This window comes from Microcaecilia unicolor, chromosome 1, assembly GCF_901765095.1.
Source record: "Microcaecilia unicolor chromosome 1, aMicUni1.1, whole genome shotgun sequence".
Lineage (NCBI taxonomy): Eukaryota > Metazoa > Chordata > Amphibia > Gymnophiona > Siphonopidae > Microcaecilia > Microcaecilia unicolor.
Window position 1 is genome coordinate 234,268,190 of NC_044031.1, and position 19,434 is coordinate 234,287,623.

The following is a 19,434-nucleotide window of genomic DNA, read 5'->3' on the forward strand; positions in this document are numbered from 1 at the left end:
GGTACAGTAGATACTTCCCTGTCCCCAGTAAACTTACATTTGTGAAAGGCACTTCTATAACAGAGCATGCAACTGCACAGAAACGTGGCATTTATGCAGATAAGGGCACTATGCACTGTTTTATCACATACATGCTACAGCTGTTACAAGTTAACTGCAAGGGGGCATAGTGTAACCCTAACTTATGTGCACAACTTTATATAAGTAACTTATATCATTGCACTGAATGGAGCAGCTTAGGCGCCTCCATTTATGCCTGCCATTAACCTCTGGTAAATGATTAGGCATGTGAATGCGGGTTTATGCTAATCCTACTATATAAATGAAAAGTGACCCACATCACACAACGCTTCAGACCGACCCACACCCATCTCCTCCGCCCGCCCCTTAAAAATGATCACAACTGCTGAACACACCCACCTCCTGCTCCCGCCCATGTGCGGCACGTCACACATCCCCGCCCCTGCCCCGCCGAGGTTGCCGCCGGCCCCCCTCCACCCTGGTCCTCTCCGTTGAACTTACAGCGCTTCACCTCCGAAAGCACAGCAGACAGCGGCAGATTGCCTCCCTTCGGCCTTCTTTCCCTCCCTGTGTCCCGCCCTCGCTGAAGTTACGTCACACGAGGGCGGCACACAGGGAGGGAAGGAAGCCCAAAGGGAGGTGAGCTGCCGCTGTCTGCTGCGTTTTCGGAGGTGAGGCGCTGCGAGTTCAATGGAAAGGGCCGGCGGTGACCTCGGGGGGAGGCGAACTCGGAGGGAGGGAGACGCTGTGGAACTGGAAGGGAAGGAGGGAGACGCCTGGAACTCGGAGGCTCTCTTTCTCTCACAATTCACTCTCACTCTCTCTCTTTCACACAGACACACACACTTTGTCTCTATCTCGCTCTGAACTCACTTTCACACACTCACACACACACTCTCTCTCTCTAACACACACACACACAGAGCGGCACAATGATGCCAGGAATGAATCCTAGGCACGTCGCTCACACACACCACACATACTGTGAACTCACTGAAGTCCAACAATAACGCACCATATCCCATATAGGTTACAGGAAGATTTATGGGGGAGTTGGGGCAGGCGACTCAAAAACGAGCCCTGCTTTGCTGCCTCAAACAACTGTCTCTCTGAGCTCACTCTCACACACTCTCTTCTCTCTCTTTCACACAGACACACACACACACACACACACACACACAGCAGGACAGCAACGCCGGGAATGTATCCCAGGCACATCGCTCACACACACCACACATACAGTGAACTCATTGAAGTCCAACAATAATGCACCATACCCCATATAGGTTACAGGAAGATGGATGTCTCAACGCCACCTGAAATGAAACATGACCAAAGGTAAAATTATGTCTTACCTGATAATTTTCTTTCCATTAGTCCCTCAGATCAATCCAGAGACTTGTGGGTTTCTTCAGTATTCTATCTAACCTGCTAGAGGAGGGGCATAACCCACAAGTCTCTGGATTGATCTGGGGACGCTACGGAAACCGGGCTTCTCATTTTTCCCCCAAACCCACCTCTCCCCCCCCCCCCCCCCACCCCCCGTTTTCTATTTCTGTTGATGGCTCTCTCATTCTCCCTGCCTCCTCAGCTCAAAACCTTGGGGTCATCTTTGACTCTTCTCTCTCCTTCTCTGCTCATATCCAGCAGATCACCAAGACCTGTCGTTTCTGTCTTTACAACATCCGTAAAATCCGCCCCTTTCTTTCCAAGCACTCTACCATAACCCTCATCCACACCCTTGTCACCTCTCGTTTAGACTACTGCAATCTGCTTCTTGCTGGCCTCCCACTTAGTCACCTCTCCCCTTCTCCAATCGGTTCAAAACTCTGCTGCCCGTCTCGTCTTCCGCCAGGGTCGCTTTACTCATACTACCCCTCTCCTCAAGTCGCTTCACTGGCTCCCTATCCGTTTTCGCATCCTGTTCAAACTTCTTCTACTAACCTATAAATGTACTAATTCTGCTGCTCCCCAGTATCTCTCCACACTCGTCCTTCCATACACCCCTTCCTGTGCACTCCGCTCCATGGATAAATCCTTCTTATCTGTTCCCTTCTCCACTACTGCCAACTCCAGACCGCGCCTTCTGTCTCGCTGCACCCTACGTCTGGAATAAACTTCCTGAGCCCCTTCGTCTTGCCCCATCCTTGACCACCTTTAAATCTAGACTGAAAGCCCACATCTTTAACATTGCTTTTGACTCGTTACCACTTGTAACCACTCTCCTCCACCTACCCTCCTCTCCTCCTTCCTGTACACATTAATTGATTTGATTACTTTATTTTTTGTCTATTAGATTGTAAGCTCTTTGAGCAGGGACTGTCTTTCTTCTATGTTTGTGCAGCGCTGCGTACACCTTGTAGCACTATAGAAATGCTAAATAGTAGTAGTACAGGAAGATTTATAGGGGGGGCAGGCTACTCAAAAACGAGCCCTGCTTTGTTGCCTCAAACAACTGGCTAAGGAGCAAATGACCCTCCACTGTCACAGGAACTCCTAGCAGCTCTCTCTCACACACACACATATGCACACTGTCACTCTCTCTGTACCCCCAACTTTTCCCCGCACCCTTTCAAGCACTACACATTACGTTCATCAAATTTTACATTATATGTCAGAAATAAAAAATATTGCCCGTTTTAATGGGCTTAACGGCTTGTATTCTATAATGGAATCAAAACACTCAGCTTCATAGAATAGGTGCTCACCGTGCAACATTGGGATGCCTAAATGGAAACCTATGGAACTTTGGAAGGCTAAGTGCTTTGAAAATATGCCTCAAAGTTATAGAATTACATCCTAAGTTTGTATCTGAATGCGTCAAATGACTTTAGTCTATCATTTTTAAAAAATGAGAAATATATATATAATTCATGTACTAATAGACTTAGAACAGTTGCTTACTTATAACTACTGCAGAGTGAAAATAGTGAGACATGCATGAAAAATGGGGGGGGGGGGGGGGGGGGGGAAATCACCAAAACACTCATGGCCTTGAGCATTCCCAAACAGAGCTTTGACCTTGCAGAACAGAGTTTCCCAACACATGGTACACGTACCCCAAGGGGAATGTGGCATGTGGCTCCTAGCAAGAAAAAAAAAAGCAGAAGCAGCTGAAATGCTCCCTCTCCCCTTTCACGGTCGGGCATCTCTCCCTTTTGCTCTCTCTCTCTAATGCACAATGGCGTCCCACCCTACCTATCCCCCCTCATACCTTTTCCAAGCTATCTTACTTTTTTTTTGTAGAGGATGCAAGAGAGAGGGAGGGATGCCATCGTGTATTAGAAAAAGAGCAAAAGGGAGAGAAGTCTGACCGGAGGGGGGTGGGGGGCGAAATGCCGATTGGGGGAAGGAGAAAAACTGTACCAATGGGAGGTGGAGTTGGAGGGAGGGAAGGAGAAATACCAGACCAATGGTGGGAGGGGGGCTAGAGGTAGGGAGGGACCAATGGGGGGAAGGAAGAGAAATGTTGGACTAGTGGTGGTTAGGTAGGTATGTAGGTAGGGAAAAAAAATAGAAAAGCTGGACCAATGGGGGGGGAGGAGGCTGGAGGGAGGGAAGGAGAAATACTGGATCAATGGAGAATGGGGTGATGTGGTGGGGAAGGGAAGGAGAAATGCTGGACCAGTGGTGGGTGAATGGGTAGGTAGGGGGAGAAGGAGAAAAGCTGGATCAATGGTGGGTGGGGTGAGGTAGGTGAAGGAGAATAACTGCACCAATGGTGGGGGAGCTGGTGAGAGGGAGGGGAAATGCTGACTAGTGGTGGGTGGGTAATAAGGGAAGAAGGAGAAAATCTGGACCAATGGTGGATGGGGTGAAGTAGGAGGGCGAAGGAGAAAAGCTGAACCAATGGTGGAGGGGGAGAAGAAGAAGCAAGGCTGGACCAACAGTTGATTGGTGGGGATACAGAAGGAGTAAAAGCTGGACCAATGGTGGGTGGGGGGAAAAAAAAAGGAGAAAAGCTGGACCAATGGTCGGTTGGCGGGTGGGAGACAGAAGGAGAAAAGTTGGACCAATGAGTGGGGTGGGGAGGAGAAATATTGTGCCGCTGATAGGGGTGGGAAGGAGAAATGGTAGACAGGGAGAAGACAGCATAATGGGAAAAACAGGAGGGAAGAGACAGCAGGATTCTAGATATGAAGTGGGGAAAGAGTGAAGAATTGCTGACTACTGGGGGAAAGGAGAAAAATGGGAGGGAGGGCAGATGCCAACTATGAGGGAAAAGAGAAGGAAAAAGGGAGAAGTTACATTGTTGGCCAAAAAGGAAAGAAGCTGCACTGTTGGGGTAGGAAATGATGAGGGGGACAGGGAGATGCAGGTATCCAATGAGGATGCAGATAAGTTTTATTAAGCCTGGTTTATTAAGTCAGAATGTGAATGACTTAAGAATGTATAATGCTAGTTGGTGGTTGGATTTGATTTTATATGAATTGTTTTATATGTTTGTGTATTGGTGATTTGTAAGTAATATTGTTCACCACTTAGAATTATAATTATGCAGTCTAGAAATCTGAGAAATGAATAAATAGATGATATGCTACAAATGCTGGGGGCAGAGGGGGAGGGAGAAGGAGAGGGGAAAGATGTTTGGCTACAAGAGTACGGGTGGACAGAAAAGATGGGCTCTAAGGGAGGCGTGGAGAGGAGAGAGACATGAAAGATGTTGGGCTACAACAGTATGGGGGTGGAGAGAAGAGAAAAAGCTGTGCTACAAAAGAGAAGGGAAATACTGAACATGATGGAACCATGTGGGAGAAACCATGAGGGGATAAGTGAGAGAAAGGTGAGGTATAAAGAGGTAAAAATGTAATGCGGGTTACAGAAGGGAAAAGAATGGGAAAGGAGTGAGATCAGAAATAGGAGAGCTAAGGAATTGAGAGAAGGAAATGGAAAGTTGATAGTAGGACAAATAGAGAAAGTTGGCAGAAAGAAAAGCAGAAGAGAGAAACTCACTGGGACCAACATGATTGGAAAAATAAAATGTGCAGACGAAAGTAGGAAAAAAGTGTTTTCATTCTGCATTTATAACTGGAATATGTTAGTTTTGGGAAATGTGAGGGAATAGAAGAAAGGACAAATAGAGAAAGTTGGCAGAAGACAGATAGGAAAGCAGAAGAGAGAGACTCAATGGGACCAACATGATTGGAAAAATAAAATGCGCACACGAAAGTAGGAAAAAAGTGTTTTTATTCTGCATTTATAACTGGACTATGTTTTGGGAAATGTGCATCATGGATATCTTTGTATTGTGTTCCGTATACGAGTAAATGAAGTTGTTTTTATATTTTCAGTGCTGAGTTTTGACTTCTAGGGGTTACAAGTTCAATTTTTGCTTTCATATTTCTGTTTCTAATTTATCTCTATTTGGTGAAGCTCTATCTGTCATAGGTGTCCAACATTTCAAAATAAGTGGAGGTACCACACAATATAAATAACCCCTCCCTGGATATAATGAAGAAGCTTGCTCAGCACCCACTGGATCCACAGATCTAGCTCCTATGTGGTTGTGTTTTGCTGTGACCAAGGTGCAGTATGTTTGTTTGCATAAAATTAAGAAAAAAATGAAATTTCTTCACAATAGTGGAGAAATTGCCCATAGTGACCAATCAAGTTTCATTATTTTTGCTCTGGGAAAATGAAACAAGGAATCTGACTGGTCACTACGGGGAAGTTCTTTACTTTTGTGGAAAACTTTTTCTCCTGTTCTTATAAACAGACCCCATCTGTAAGTCTCATTGTTCATTTTTACTCAGTTTGTAAGAACACACCAGCTGTCAAGTGGCCAGACGGTTTATATGGGGCTGAAACATAATTGTGTGTCTTGTTCTGTATGCCATTTCCAATGATCTGTAGAAGTTAGATAACTGTTAAAATTTCCATTTCAAAATCTCTGCTGATCGGTGGTAGGGGATACACAGTTGATATTTGTTACACTTTAAGGGGTACCTCACTTGAAGAAGTTGGGAAACGATGTTGTAGAATACCCGATACTACTCCTTGGATAAAATATTAAAAGACTGTCAGATTCATACCATTACACTCTTTCCTTATGAAATAAAGGCATCTCAGAATGGAATACCTCAGCTTTTACTCATCACCTTGATTGGATTTTCTCTCCTTTATTTTTTGTCCTTTGGGTGAACATCTTTAGTGGTAGTTCTTCAGTTCCTTTCTCCACCTACAACAGGTACCAACCTGGTATCCAACTCATTTTCTCCTTTAACCTTTTTGATAGCTGAATCTATCAAGCTGGGAGGCCCCTGGATATTATTATCCTGTCCTTTCTCTCTCTCTCTGAACTGAAAGCGTGGAAAAAAAAACCCAAAAAACTAAGGAGCCTCACACCAGAGGAAGAGAAGCATCTATGTGTTGTGTGCGCATTCAGGTCATCTTTTGAACCATTTCCATTATGGTAGCTGCTTTTGGATTATCTCTCCCTTCCACTTGACAACACACTAGTGCTCCTGCAAGACAGAGCTAGGCCTACCCACTGGTAACATCACTGGGAGACTGGGCGTCTAAATGGCAGATGATGTTTAATGTGAGCAAGTGCAATGTGATGCAAGTGGGAAAGAGGAACCCAAATTATAGCTACGTAATGCAATGTTCCATGTTAGGAGTCACAGACCAAGAAAGGGACCTTGGTGTCATCATTGATGATACATTGAAACCTTCTGCTCAGTGTGCTGCTGCGGCTAAGAAAGCAAATAGAATGTTAGGTATTATTAGGAAAGGAATGGAAAACAAAAATGAGGATGTTATAATGCCTTTGTATCGCTCCATGGTGCAACCGCACCTCGAATATTGTGTTCAATTCTGGTCACCGCATCTCAAAAAAGATATAGTGGAATAAGAAAAGGTGCAGAGAAGGGTGATGAAAATGATAAAGGGGATGGGACGACTTCCCTATGAGGAAAGGCTAAAGCAGCTAGGACTCTTCAGCTTGGAGAAAAGATGGTTGAGGGGAGATATGATAGAGGTCTATAAACTAATGAGTGGAGTGGAAAGTGTAGAAGTGAAGCATCTGTTTACTCTTTCCAAAAATACTAGGACCAGGGGATATTCGATAAAGCTACAAAGTAGTAAATTTAAAACGAATCAGAGAAAAGTTTTCTTCACTCAACGTGTAATTAAACTCTGGAATTCGTCGCCAGAGAATGCGGTAAAAGTGATTAGCTTAATGAGGTTTAAAAACGTTTGGATGGCTTCTTAAAGGAAAAGTCCATAGACCATTATTAAAGTGGACTTGTGGAAACTCCACTGCTTATTTCTGGGATAAGCAGCATAAAATGTTTTGTACTTTTTGGGATCTTGCCAGGCCTGGATTGGCCACTGTTGGAAACAGGATGCTGGGCTTGATGGACCTTTGGTCTGTCCCAGTATGGCAATACTTATGTACTAACCTTCGATGACACAGAAGGGAGAACAGTCTTAGCCAAATTAAATGGCTCGATGGTGACTGAAAAAAGGGGCAAGCACCAGAAAAATAGAGATACAAACGCCATATCAGGCCTAAGCTATTCTACTGAGCACAGCAAACATAAAAGAAAACTTAAAAGTGGAGAAAACTGACTAAAGACAAAGGAAGGGAGAGGAAAATTTCCTAAGAAAAAGAAAACAAAAATCAGGGAATAACCCTGCAGGGAAGGCACAAAAAGAGATCAAACAAATGAACTCATGCACCAGATGTGTGAGGAGAATGGGACGTCATGTTCTCTTCTTGCAGCGAATGAAGAGAGACTGCTGGTCCCACACTCTCACAGTGGGCGGGGAGGCACTTGCGCATGCATAGTGGGGACGCCGCATGTAAGCTCCGAACCGGGCGACACGGATGTCACCCATTATGTGAGAATATAGCCTGCTTGTCCTCAGAGAATATGCATTAGACCACCATTGTGTACAGATTTCTTATGCACATTCATCATGGTAATCCTGAAAACCAAACTGGCTAGGTGTGCCTCTAGGACAGGCTTGAGAAGCAATGCACTAGGTCACAACAGCAAGGACACCCCTTTGAAGCCTCGAGGAACCAGGAGCAGGAATCTATCTTCTTTTCTGGTAGGGGGAAGAGAAAGTCCAAGATAGTATTGGCCACTATTAAAGGACCTATGGATGATCATGTTCAGCCTAAAGTGGGTCCAGGCTCATCTGGTACAGTGAGTAATTTGTCACCATCTGCTGCTTCTTTAACCTCAGGTGCCTGGTAAATCTTCTTGCGCTGACGTTCTCTCGTTTCCAGCGAGTTTAAACCTTTAGAAGGGCTTTATTTCTGTGGTGGGGTCCACATCAGTGGGGATAGGATATAAAACCTCTTCAATGGCTCCATTACCTACACCAGTCCAGATGGTTCCAACTGCCTTGCTAGGAAGTGAAGCCAACGTTCAGAAAAAATCTACACGATATATCATAGGTGGCTATTTGAATTGTGGGATTTCTCAGGGCTCACCTTTGTCCCTATTCTTTTTAATTTAATCATGGCACCTTTGGGCAAGAAGTTGGCAGGTTTGAGCTTGAAAATGTTGATGTATGCAGATGTCCTTCAAAAGAAACAAAAACTGTTATATCCTTTTGAAGGACATCTGTCAAACGTTGCCACTTCTGCAACTACGGGGATAAATATAATAAAAGAAGGGGCAACCACCTTTAGACTTAAAATGAATAAGGATAAAACAAATTACAGAGTTTTTCAAAAGCTACTGAAAATCTTCTTATTTAGAAAATATCTGAATTTAAACTAGCTTTCATGCAGTCAAAATGATGTGTAATAATCCTGGAGTTGGTCCAGTTTTACTCTTCAGTGAGCCACATTGAACTATGATGGTATGTGTGGGATATAATGTATTATTAACCAAAAGATGGTTCTGAATTTTTGTAAATTTAGTTAATATACTGTTACTAAAATCACTGACCATAAAAAGAAAAAATAGTTGAAAATGAGCGATATAATCAAAGAATAATTTTTGTGTCCAGCATTACAATCTACCATTGCTACAAATATTAAAGATAGTTTGTGAATTCATAATAAGTTAGAAGAACCTCTCTCAAGCTAAAAATCTTAGGGCCCTGTTTACTATGACACGCTGAAGGCACAACTAAGAGGCATATTTTCAAAGCACTTAGCCTTCCAAAGTTCCATAGGTTTCTATGGAACTTTGGAGGCTAAGTGCTTTGAAAATGTGCCTATAAACATTTTAGAAGCACGCCAACACTAGAGACACCCAAAGGAATATATGGGTGTCTCTAGCATTAGTGCACACTAAAAATGCTAGTTCACCTTAGTAAACAGGGACCTTAGATTTTTTTTTTACTTTCCCATTACTCATTACTTAGGACCTGGAGCTTTTGAAAATGTATTTAAGGGATGTTTTACAGTATTCTCAGGTAGATGTTTTTTCAGTTGAGAATATTTTATGTACCCAAAAGCTATAGATCTCTCAGAAAGGGGAGGTTTATAACAAATATTCTTTCCTGACAACCTCAATATATTTATTTATTGGTGCTTATATCCCACATAATCCGAATTCTAATTATTCAGTTCTACGTGGCTGCTAATAACAAATAGAAATACATACAATATATTGTTTCAAGCAAGAAGAAAACAGTATCAATATGAACTTTAGATTAAACGAAAGAGTCATAATATTTTCTGTTCAATCCATTATCTAATTAGTGCAAACATTTATTAAAAAGAATTTATGAAATGTTAGACAATTAGAAATACATTTTATCTCACTGGGAATGAAATACCACTATTTTGAGCCTAAATGTGAAAAATCTCTACACAGTATAGAGATATATTTGATGTTTTTATAACTGGGAAAATGTAATGAGAGATATTCTCTTTACCTAATGGGTACATTACAGGCTGGCAGATCCATCAACTTCTACATGTAATCTGGGGACATACCATAAATTATTTTGTAGATGAATGTGCATATTTTAAAGATGATTTTAGCTTTGATTGGAAGCCAGTGGGCTCCTTTTACAAAGCCACGCTAGCGATTCCCGTGCGGCAAATGAGAGGAAGCCCATAGGAATTGAAAGGGCTTCCTCTCATTTGCTGCACCAAGAATTGGTAGTGCGAGTTTGTAAAAGACCTCAAGTGTGATTTAGATAGTAATGGAGAAGCCCTATCAAATTTTGAAGCTTTGAATACAAGTCTAGCTGCAGTATTTAGGGTAGTTTATAGTTTTTTGATGAGAGATTCTTCATTTCCTAAATAAACTGAGTTGAAGTAATCCAATCAAACATATAAATGGCGAGTGACCGTACTCACTCGCAAATGCGCAGAAGAGACCTTCTCTGCCCCGCCCCCACGTCAATACGTGATGACGGGGGGCGGAACACAGAGGGTCTGTACTGCGCATTGCTGAGGGAGGGACACCGCCGTCTAACGCTCCCCCCACCCGAGTCGCCGCCGCCGCCACCCACCTTCTACCCGGTCGGGCCCTCGCTCCACTATTGAAACAGCGAGGGTCCGGGAACGCAGCACTGAGCTCTGCTGAGCTGCCGACATCGCCCTTCCTTTTTCTTCTCTGCCTCTGTCCCGCCCTTGACGACGTTACGTCACACGAGGGCGGGACAGGCAGAGAAGAAGAACGAAGGCCGACGTCGGCAGCTCAGCAGAGCTCAGTGCTGCGTTCCCGGACCCTCGCTGTTTCAATAGCGGAGCGAGGGCCCGGTCGGGTGGAAGGTGGGTGGTGACGGCTCGGTGGGGGAGCGCGAACTCGGAGGGGGAGGGGCAGCAGCGAACTCGGCGGTGGGGGCGGGCCTTTCAACCCCCCCTTCCTATAATAGCCCGTTTTTACGGGCTCAAAGTCTAGTTGTGATATAACCAATGTTTGCCCAAGTGAGTGGAAGGTAGTAGATGGGGAGAAAGGTCCAATTCTTTTCAGTTTCTATAAAGTCCTGAAGGTTTTAATTATCAAGGAGGGACTTGATCTTCGCATGATAATAACAGGTCAATAATGACCCCAAGTATTTTCAAATTAGACTCCAGTGGGTAATTATTTATTTTATTTAGATTTTTGCTCACACCTTTTTCAGTAGTAGCTCAAGGTGAGTTACATTCAAGTACACTGGATATTTCTCTGTCCTAGGAGGGCTCACAATCTAAGCTTGTACCTGAGGAAATGGAGGGTTAAGTGACTTGCCCAAGATCACAAGGAGCAGCAGTGGGATTTAAACCGGCCACCTCTGGATTGCAAGACCGGTGTGCTCTAACCTCTAGGCCACTCCTTCACACACAAACCTTTAGTTTGGTTAATGGTGAAGCTGGTCTGATTATCAAAAAACTTCTGTTGCCAACTGGCTAATATATTAAAGAGGGCTTTAAACTGAATTCGCTGGGGACGGGAAAGAAAAGCCTTAGTGATTAATAACCCTCAGGAATGTAAGACATCAAATATAGGGTTACCATATGGCTCCAGAAAAAGGAGGACGGATTGAGGCAGCCGGGTTTTACTTCCATTGCTTTCCATTGAAAGCAATGGAAGTAAAACCCGGCTGGTTCAATTACTTCCATTGAAAACAATGGAAGTAAAACCCGGCTGGCTCAATCCGTCCTCCTTTTTCTGGAGCCATATGGTAACCCTAATCAAATACCTTTAAATTCAATGTGAAGAAATGCAAAGTGATGCACTTAGGGAGTAGAAATCCACGGGAGACGTATGTGTTAGGCGGTGAGAGTCTGATAGGGACCGACGGGGAGAGGGATCTTGGGGTGATAGTATCTGAGGATCTGAAGGCGACGAAACAGTGTGACAAGGCGGTGGCCTTTAAGTAGAAGGTTGCTAGGCTGTATAGAGAGGGGAGTGATCAGCAGAAGAAAAGAGGTTTTAATGCCCCTGTATAAGTCGTTAGTGAGGCACCACCTGGAGTATTGTGTTCAGTTCTGGAGGCCATATCTTGCTAAGGATGTAAAAAGAATTGAAGCGGTGCAAAGAAAAGCTACAAGAATGGTATGGGATTTGCGTTACAAGACGTACGAGAAGAGACTTGCTGACCTGATCATTTATACCCTGGAGGAAAGGAAAAACAGGGGTGATATGATACAGATGTTCAAATATCTGAAAGGTATTAATCCGTAAACAAACCTTTTCCGGAGATGGGAAGACAGTAGAACTAGAGGGCATGATATGAGATTGAAGGGGGGGCAGACTCAAGAAAAATGTCAGGAAGTATTTTTTCATGGAGAGAGTGATGGATGCTTGGAATGCTCTCCCACGGGGTGGAGAGGAAAACGGTAACGGAATTCAAACATGCATGGGATAAACATAAAGGAATCCTGTTCCGAGGGAATGGATCCTCAGAAGCTTAGCTGAGATTGGGTGGCAGAGCTGGTGGTGGGTGGCGGGGCTAGTGGTTGGGAGGCAGGGATAGTGCTGGGCAGACTTATACGGTTTGTGCCAGAGCCGGTGGTTGGGAGGCAGGGATAGTGCTGGGCAGACTTATACGGTCTGTGCCCTGAAAATGACAGATACAAATCAAGGTAAGGTATACACAAAAAGTAGCACATGAGTTTATCTTGTTGGGCAGACTGGATGGACCGTGCAGGTCTTTTTCTGCTGTCATCTACTATGAGTTATTAGGACTGGAAATTATGAGAAATTTAGCTTTCTCCCTGTTTAGTTTTAGATTGAAAAAGAGGCCACCCAATTCTCCATAAGATTCAGGATTGGCTGAATGGTAGTATGGATATCCTAGATCTGTCAAAAGGTAGATAAACGGTCACATCATCAGCATCTATAAAAGACTGCAGACCTTTGACATCTAGGAGGCAAGCTAGAGGTTCCACCCTTATGTTAAAGAGAATAGGGGATATAGGAGATCCCTGGGGCACTCTACAATCTGGGGACCAAGCTCGGGAAGTGGACCTGACATTTTGACTTTGTATAGTCTGGATTAGAGAAGGCCCATGAATCATTTGTGAACGTTTTCACAAATGCCCATTGCATCAAGAATTGTAGATAGGATGTTGTGATCTACCATGTCAAAAGCACTGGACGTGTCAGACTGCAATAAGATAATTTTCCTTCCCACACTTGTCATCTGAATTTAGATAGTAATATATTGAGTACCACTTTCATACTATAGTTGGTCTGAATCCTGATTGTGTGTGATGAAGCAAGGAGAAGTGTGATAGATATTCCATTAGCTAACAGTCCTTCCATTACCTTTACAAACAAGGGGTATTGAGGCCACCGGTCTGTAACAGGTCACCTCATTCTGTTTTCCTAGAGGATTTTTAGGAATGGGAGTTAAATATTATATTTCCCTTCTCGGTTGGGAAGGAACCACTTTTTAACATGAAGCATATGTAATTATGTAAAATGTCAAATTAAAAAGTCAGCAGCTTTTGAAAGAATATAGCTAGAACATGTGTCGAGAGTACAATAGGAATGCATTTATTAAGGAAGGATCTGATCTCCACATTAGAAAGAAGGTTGCGACACTCTGGGGCGGAGCAAGATGGCGGCAGCTACATCGAACCGCTTGTGAACCTCGGGTATTGCTGTGTTTAAACACTAACTTCCTGGTGCATTTTTCTTATCAAGTTCTTTACTTTAAGTTTTCCGTGATGCCTCATACCAAGAGGAAAGGTGGTTTGAAGACCGGAGCCCATCCGGCTTTGACTTCCACTCCAACAGAGCCTACCATTGAGGGATTCCTCGCGAGAACCCCTATGATGATGCCGGGAAGCCCCGCTGAACCCGTGGCTCGAGGAGAAGCTGAGTTCTTGGCGCAGGACGTTTCGTTGTCCCCCCCGGCTCGCCCACCACCACCGCAACCGGCTGCAACCGAGAGTAGAGGTGTAGCCCCCAGCCCTGGTGACGGGAAAGGAGAGCTACAATTGGGCCCACATCTAGAAGTTCCAGCCGAAGCCTATATAACAACGACGGCTGAGAGTAAGAAGGCACAGAGATCAGGAATATCTCAGATCTCCTCGCCGGCGGTGACTCTTGAAGCAATATGGGAATCTTTGCAGACGGTGATGATTTCAACGAGTAAAATCGAACCATTAGTGAGTAATCTGAAGGATTTATCTATTGCATTTGCCTCTATGAAAGAGGAGGTCTCTGAAAAGATTAAGATTTTGTCAAATGAAAACTCTAAATTAAAAGAAACCTCAGTTAAATTGATACAAGACAATATGTTGATCCACAATAAGTTGGAGTATTTTGAAAACTTTAATAGGAGGTTAAACTTACGTTTTTTAAATTTTCCACGGACTTTAATATATACCCCTTTAGAGATCTTCAAAAGATATTTGTTGGAAAATTTAAAATTTTCTTCGGAAAATATACCCCCAGTAACTAAAATTTATTACCTTCCTACAAAGAAAACTGGGCAAAGGTTGGAACAACCAGAATTGAATGCTTCTGAATTGTTGGAAACGTCGTTGTCTGATGAACCTGAGCGACAGACTCTGTTGGTTTCATTTGTATTTCTTCAAGATTTAGAACTCGTCAGGAAAATGGCTTTGAAGAATATACAAACTCCATTTTATGGAGGGAAAATCTGGATATTCCCAGATGTTACTAAATTAACCCAAACTAGGAGGAAAGATTTTCTAGCACTTCGACCAGAAATTTTGTCTTTAGGAGCCTCATTCCACTTGAACTATCCGTGTAAATGCAACATAAAATATTTGGGGACGAAATATGTTTTCTTTAATCCTGATCATTTAAAACAATTTATTTCTCAGAAAAAATTACTATAGTACTTGTTGAATTTAAACTGTCTTGTTTAGCTTCAAGATTTAAATAAAGGGCAATATGATATGATTTGGGGGGTTATAATAATCTGCTAACGCTTTATTGCATCTTGAAATTTGTTTTAATGAATATACTTTCTCCTAAGTTAACGGCTCTTAGCCCCGAATTGGTGGTCTAATGCAAGTTTTGTAACGGTTTCCTGGATTTTTGTTAATTTGAAGATTTTCTAACTGTTTTTTCTTATCCAAGTAGTAATGCTTGTAATAATGTGAAAATGATAAATAAAAAAATTTAAAAAAAAAAGAAAGAAGGTTGCAACGGGTCCAAATTCTATTAGTTTTTATACCTTTGTTTTGGGGAGTGATACTCGGGTAGTTGAGGAAATTGTTACAACAATTAGAGTCAGTTAGAACTGTTCTAATTTTGGTAATGTGCTCAAAGTAGGTAGCTAAGTCAAGGGCTGATGGAATAGATTCACTAGATAATTGGAGGTCTTTAGTATTAGGTAGAATACAATCTAGTCTAGTTAAAGACTTTTGACCCTCACCAATATATTTTTCATAATATTTGTATTTGGCAGATTTTATAGCCAATTTGTATTCTTTTATTGTTTTTCTCCATTCCATTTTTTTCCTCTTTATTGTTTTTGCACCATTTCCTTTCAAGTTTCCTTTTTATTTGTTCAGGAGCTATGCAGTCTAAGGTCTGAATGTAAGTTTTTTTGTGGTCCGACACTGGAGTGGACTTTCAGTTATAATGGTCAATGAAATGTGAATTTTGAGAGGGGAACCTGAATGTAAACAAATCTAAGAGATGTCCTTTATGGTGGGAAGAGGAAGCAGGAGGATGAATAAAACGCCAAGAGATTAGAAAGTCATTGAGTTCTTTGGCATAAGGATTAGATTGTCCAAATATAGATTTATATCACCTAATAAAATTGTGCTTTGAGAATTTAGGCATACACTAGATACGAATTCAGTAAATGTCAATTGAACAACAAACTAGTTTCCAAGGGGCCTATAAAATATAATTGCAGTTAGGTGATTATCTAAAGAGTTATCTATGATTTTGCAGGCCAGGATCTCCAGCAGGGGAGATAAGAAATCCGACACAGAATCAATTAAGAAAAATGATTTATAAAGGAGAGTGATGCCACCTCCTCTTTTCTTCATTCTAGGGAGATGAGTATTCTATATCCAGGGGGACATAAATGATTTATAATTGGATCTTCCCTAGAGTTCAGCCATGTTTCCATGATGAAAACTAAACCCAAACTGTCTTCAACAATCCCGTGCTTAATTAATTCATGTTTGATGACAACAAATTGGGCATTTATATATCCAACAGTGATGGGGATAAAGGTATTGTTGATAATATTTGCATATTTTATACTTTTAAGCTGCAGTGGATTTTTCAAAGTTTTTTGAGTAATAATTATCCTTGTAATGCTGAAAACTATGTTGAAACCTTTCAGGAGGATTATTAAATTGGAGTTTGGAATAAGATTTAACAGGAACATTAGCTCTTTTCGGTTTACATTTAGAGAAGTTGAGTACTGGGATATTGAAAAACTCATCTAGAGCGCATGAACATCCAGTAATGTAACAATATCATTGTCATAAGAAATTTAACAGTTGTATTAGAGAACAATTACAATTATGTTAGAGAGTACCATATCAAACTTGTAGTCCAGCGAGAAGTTACTTGATCAGGTTAAAGTTACTTCTGAAGTCATACAAAGAGTCATGCCCCTTTGGCATGACGCCTCAGTTGTTGTTCTGAATTGTTGCTGGTAGGGTGATGTCACCGGTAGGAAAGTCCACATTCGGAACGTGCTCTACAGAGGCTGGCAGATTGCAAAACTAGTAGTTATGAATGAGCACAGACCCAGCAGTGCAGGCTAATATCTCCAACACCTCAGCTGCTATTGAATCTTTCTTAGAAACTACTCAAGAAGTTATCACTAAACGTGCCACTAGGGCAGTAACGTTGTCCTCCAAAGCAGTTAAGAAGGACATTTTGAAATTTTATTTTTCTAAAAGACAAGCTCCTTTTTGTTGTCAACAGATCCTGATGTGGCTAGGCAAGCTCAGTTTTACAGGAAACAGTTCTTACAGCTAAAGCCTTTAGGTTTGGGCAGTTGGAGCTACACTTCTTTACTAAGGTTTCCCTGGAAATGCCTGATCAGATATGGGGATAATAGATATATGTTTTCAGATTCTACTCTTAGATACTTTTCTCCAGGACAAATCTGTGTTGCAAAAGAATGTTATGTGAATTTGTTATAGCTGTAGAAAGTTAGAGAGATAAGTGAATAAAAACATGTCCTGTCATTTATTGCCTATATGATTTAATATTTAGCCCTCAATTACAATGGTATTCCCAATATTGTCGACTTGAGTCATTAAATAAAACAGGTAGACTACCTCAACATTTGTAATTTGCTTTCCTTTTTTTATATTTTTATTTTTACAAATAGCACACACATTATATATATATATATATATATATATATATATATAGTGAAACTAAGGCGTTCAGTAAAAGTAGCTCTGAATGTTGCCCAAGAGCATCTGCAATACACCACATACATTCATTGTACTGATTTGATACAAGGCAATAACATAATTGCACACATTCTTTTATGACTATAGTAGTGAATTGTGCCACCTAGCAAAAGGTTCAACAATAAACACAGAAAATTTCTGTAACTGGATTGTAGTCTACTTTGAATTTGAAAACAATTATATACTACATCTGCTTTGCATTCTCTGAAATTTACATTGCACATAAAATACTTTTTCTTCTTTTTTAATAGTAAAATCAACTATTACCCTTTGTAATGCTGATAGTTTTGTTTCAAGACAGCTTCTTGTTATGCAACTAGAAGACAAAGTAACACCTTGAGTGGCTATTGAAATTACTGCTCAAAACAGTACTTTCAAATACCTTTGTCAGAATCATTTAGCAGGGGTGGGCAATCCAGCACTCAGAACACACCAAGCCAGTCAGACTGTCAGGATATCCACAATGAATAAAGTTGCATACAATACAAGCAGTGCATATTTTTTATATGCATATTGATTGTGGATATCTTGAAAACCAGTCTGGCTTGACAACCCTCAGAGTATAAAAAGATTTAGTATTTTGTTCAATATTTGCTGTTATTGGCTTTTATTTATAAGGTGCAAGCTATCAGCCCTTACACAACTCAACCATCCCTGCTGTAGTTAAAGGAAAACCTGCCAGATGAGAGGAAAAGCAATTCGTTTGGCAATGAGGAATAAAGCAAACAAGATGTTCATACAAGCTGCTAGAAGCCCTATGTTGAGTAGCAACACGAAGGTGGTGCAATGCACCAGAGTAGAGACAGAAAGAACAGGTGTTTTAAAAGTGGGCAACAAGACAAAAATATACACCCAAACGATAAGAAATCTTATTAAATGATTTGGGACAAAAACAATTTCACCATAAAGATTATTTTAAAAGGGTCTGCGGCATTTCCGTAACGAGCAAAATTCTTCCTGGGGAAGTGGAATACAGTCCTTCTACAGTTCATAGAGGAGAGGGAAAATAAAACCTAATCTGCTCACAATGCTAACACCAGAGTGCGTTAGGGAGGAAAATGACTAATTAGACAGGCTGTGGCATAATGACCATCAGCTCTTCTATCTGAACCTCACGAAGACGGCAAACCGCAGCCCATAATACACCACACCTGAACAGTCTCGCTCTCGGAGCACAACCTATAGAGAGAGGAAAGCCAGTCACGCTCCGCAGGGAGAGAAAGCGCAGCGCACACCTATACCACGTGACAGTCCCGGGAAAGAGGGGGGGGGGGGGGCTGTGTCTCGGACGCCTGCGGACGGCAGCGCCAGTCTCCTGCCCTCGTCCATTCACAACCCGGGCGGAGGAGCTAGAAACTGACATCTTTTCCAGATTCCCTACTTCTGGTTAGTGTATCAGCCGCGAAGTAATACCACAGAGAAGAAAAGGGAAGCCCTAGGAGCGCCTAACACCCCGTGCTCTACCTGGTGGTTGAGCCTCTGCCATTCCACGATGGTGACAGCGAGGTCTTTCCCTCAGAGTCTTTGCCGGTGACGGCTCCACGCGTACTCTTTTCCCACCTCCAAGCAAGACACAACAGCAGTGACAGCCACGTGATACCACCGCAGTACAGGCTATGTGTTGAGAATGGCGGCGAGGGGAGGAGAGAATCTTCCTGTTCCTACGTCACTAAAAAACGCGCCGGCCGCCGAAATCGCCACAGCTTGCTGTCGTGCCTTCTCATGCGCCTGCGCAGTGCGTGCAGTGCATAGAGGAGGACGACAAGCAGGATGGAACCTGGAAGAAATTGCTGTTGCATGGAGCTAAAAGCATGCTCATCATAGGAGCCAACTTTTCAAAATTATTTGGAGTGCTAAGCCCAATGGAAATAACCCCTCCTTGAGCACATACAAGGAATTTTCTCAATATTGGGGGTGCTCAAGCAAGCACCCACAGAGTCGGCTCCTATGATGCTCATGGCTCACCTGTTATTAAGTTAAACTTTTTTATTGCATTGTTTGTGCTGTTCCCTATTGAACTGTTGTGTAGTGAACTACTCAGATAACAGTGTTGAGAGGTCTTGGAGGCTGGTGCACAAGTAAGTTAATTAAAGTCTAGTTATAAAACACATTTCCCAGAAAACCTTATT

At 42.3% G+C, this 19,434-nt stretch overlaps 1 protein-coding gene across 3 annotated transcripts in view; it reads right to left on the minus strand.

Annotated features, from left to right (window-relative positions):
- The window catches only part of NFX1 (nuclear transcription factor, X-box binding 1), a 258,504-nt gene extending 239,377 nt beyond the window's left edge, over nucleotides 1-19,127 (minus strand). For all 3 annotated transcript variants that reach the window (XM_030204815.1, XM_030204808.1, XM_030204823.1), the window contains exon 1: nucleotides 18,770-19,127. In XM_030204815.1, coding sequence (XP_030060675.1) covers nucleotides 18,770-18,791 — 22 coding nt within the window. In that variant the 5' untranslated portion in view covers nucleotides 18,792-19,127. The remainder of the gene's footprint in view (nucleotides 1-18,769) is intronic.
- Nucleotides 19,128-19,434: the final 307 nt, after the last annotated feature.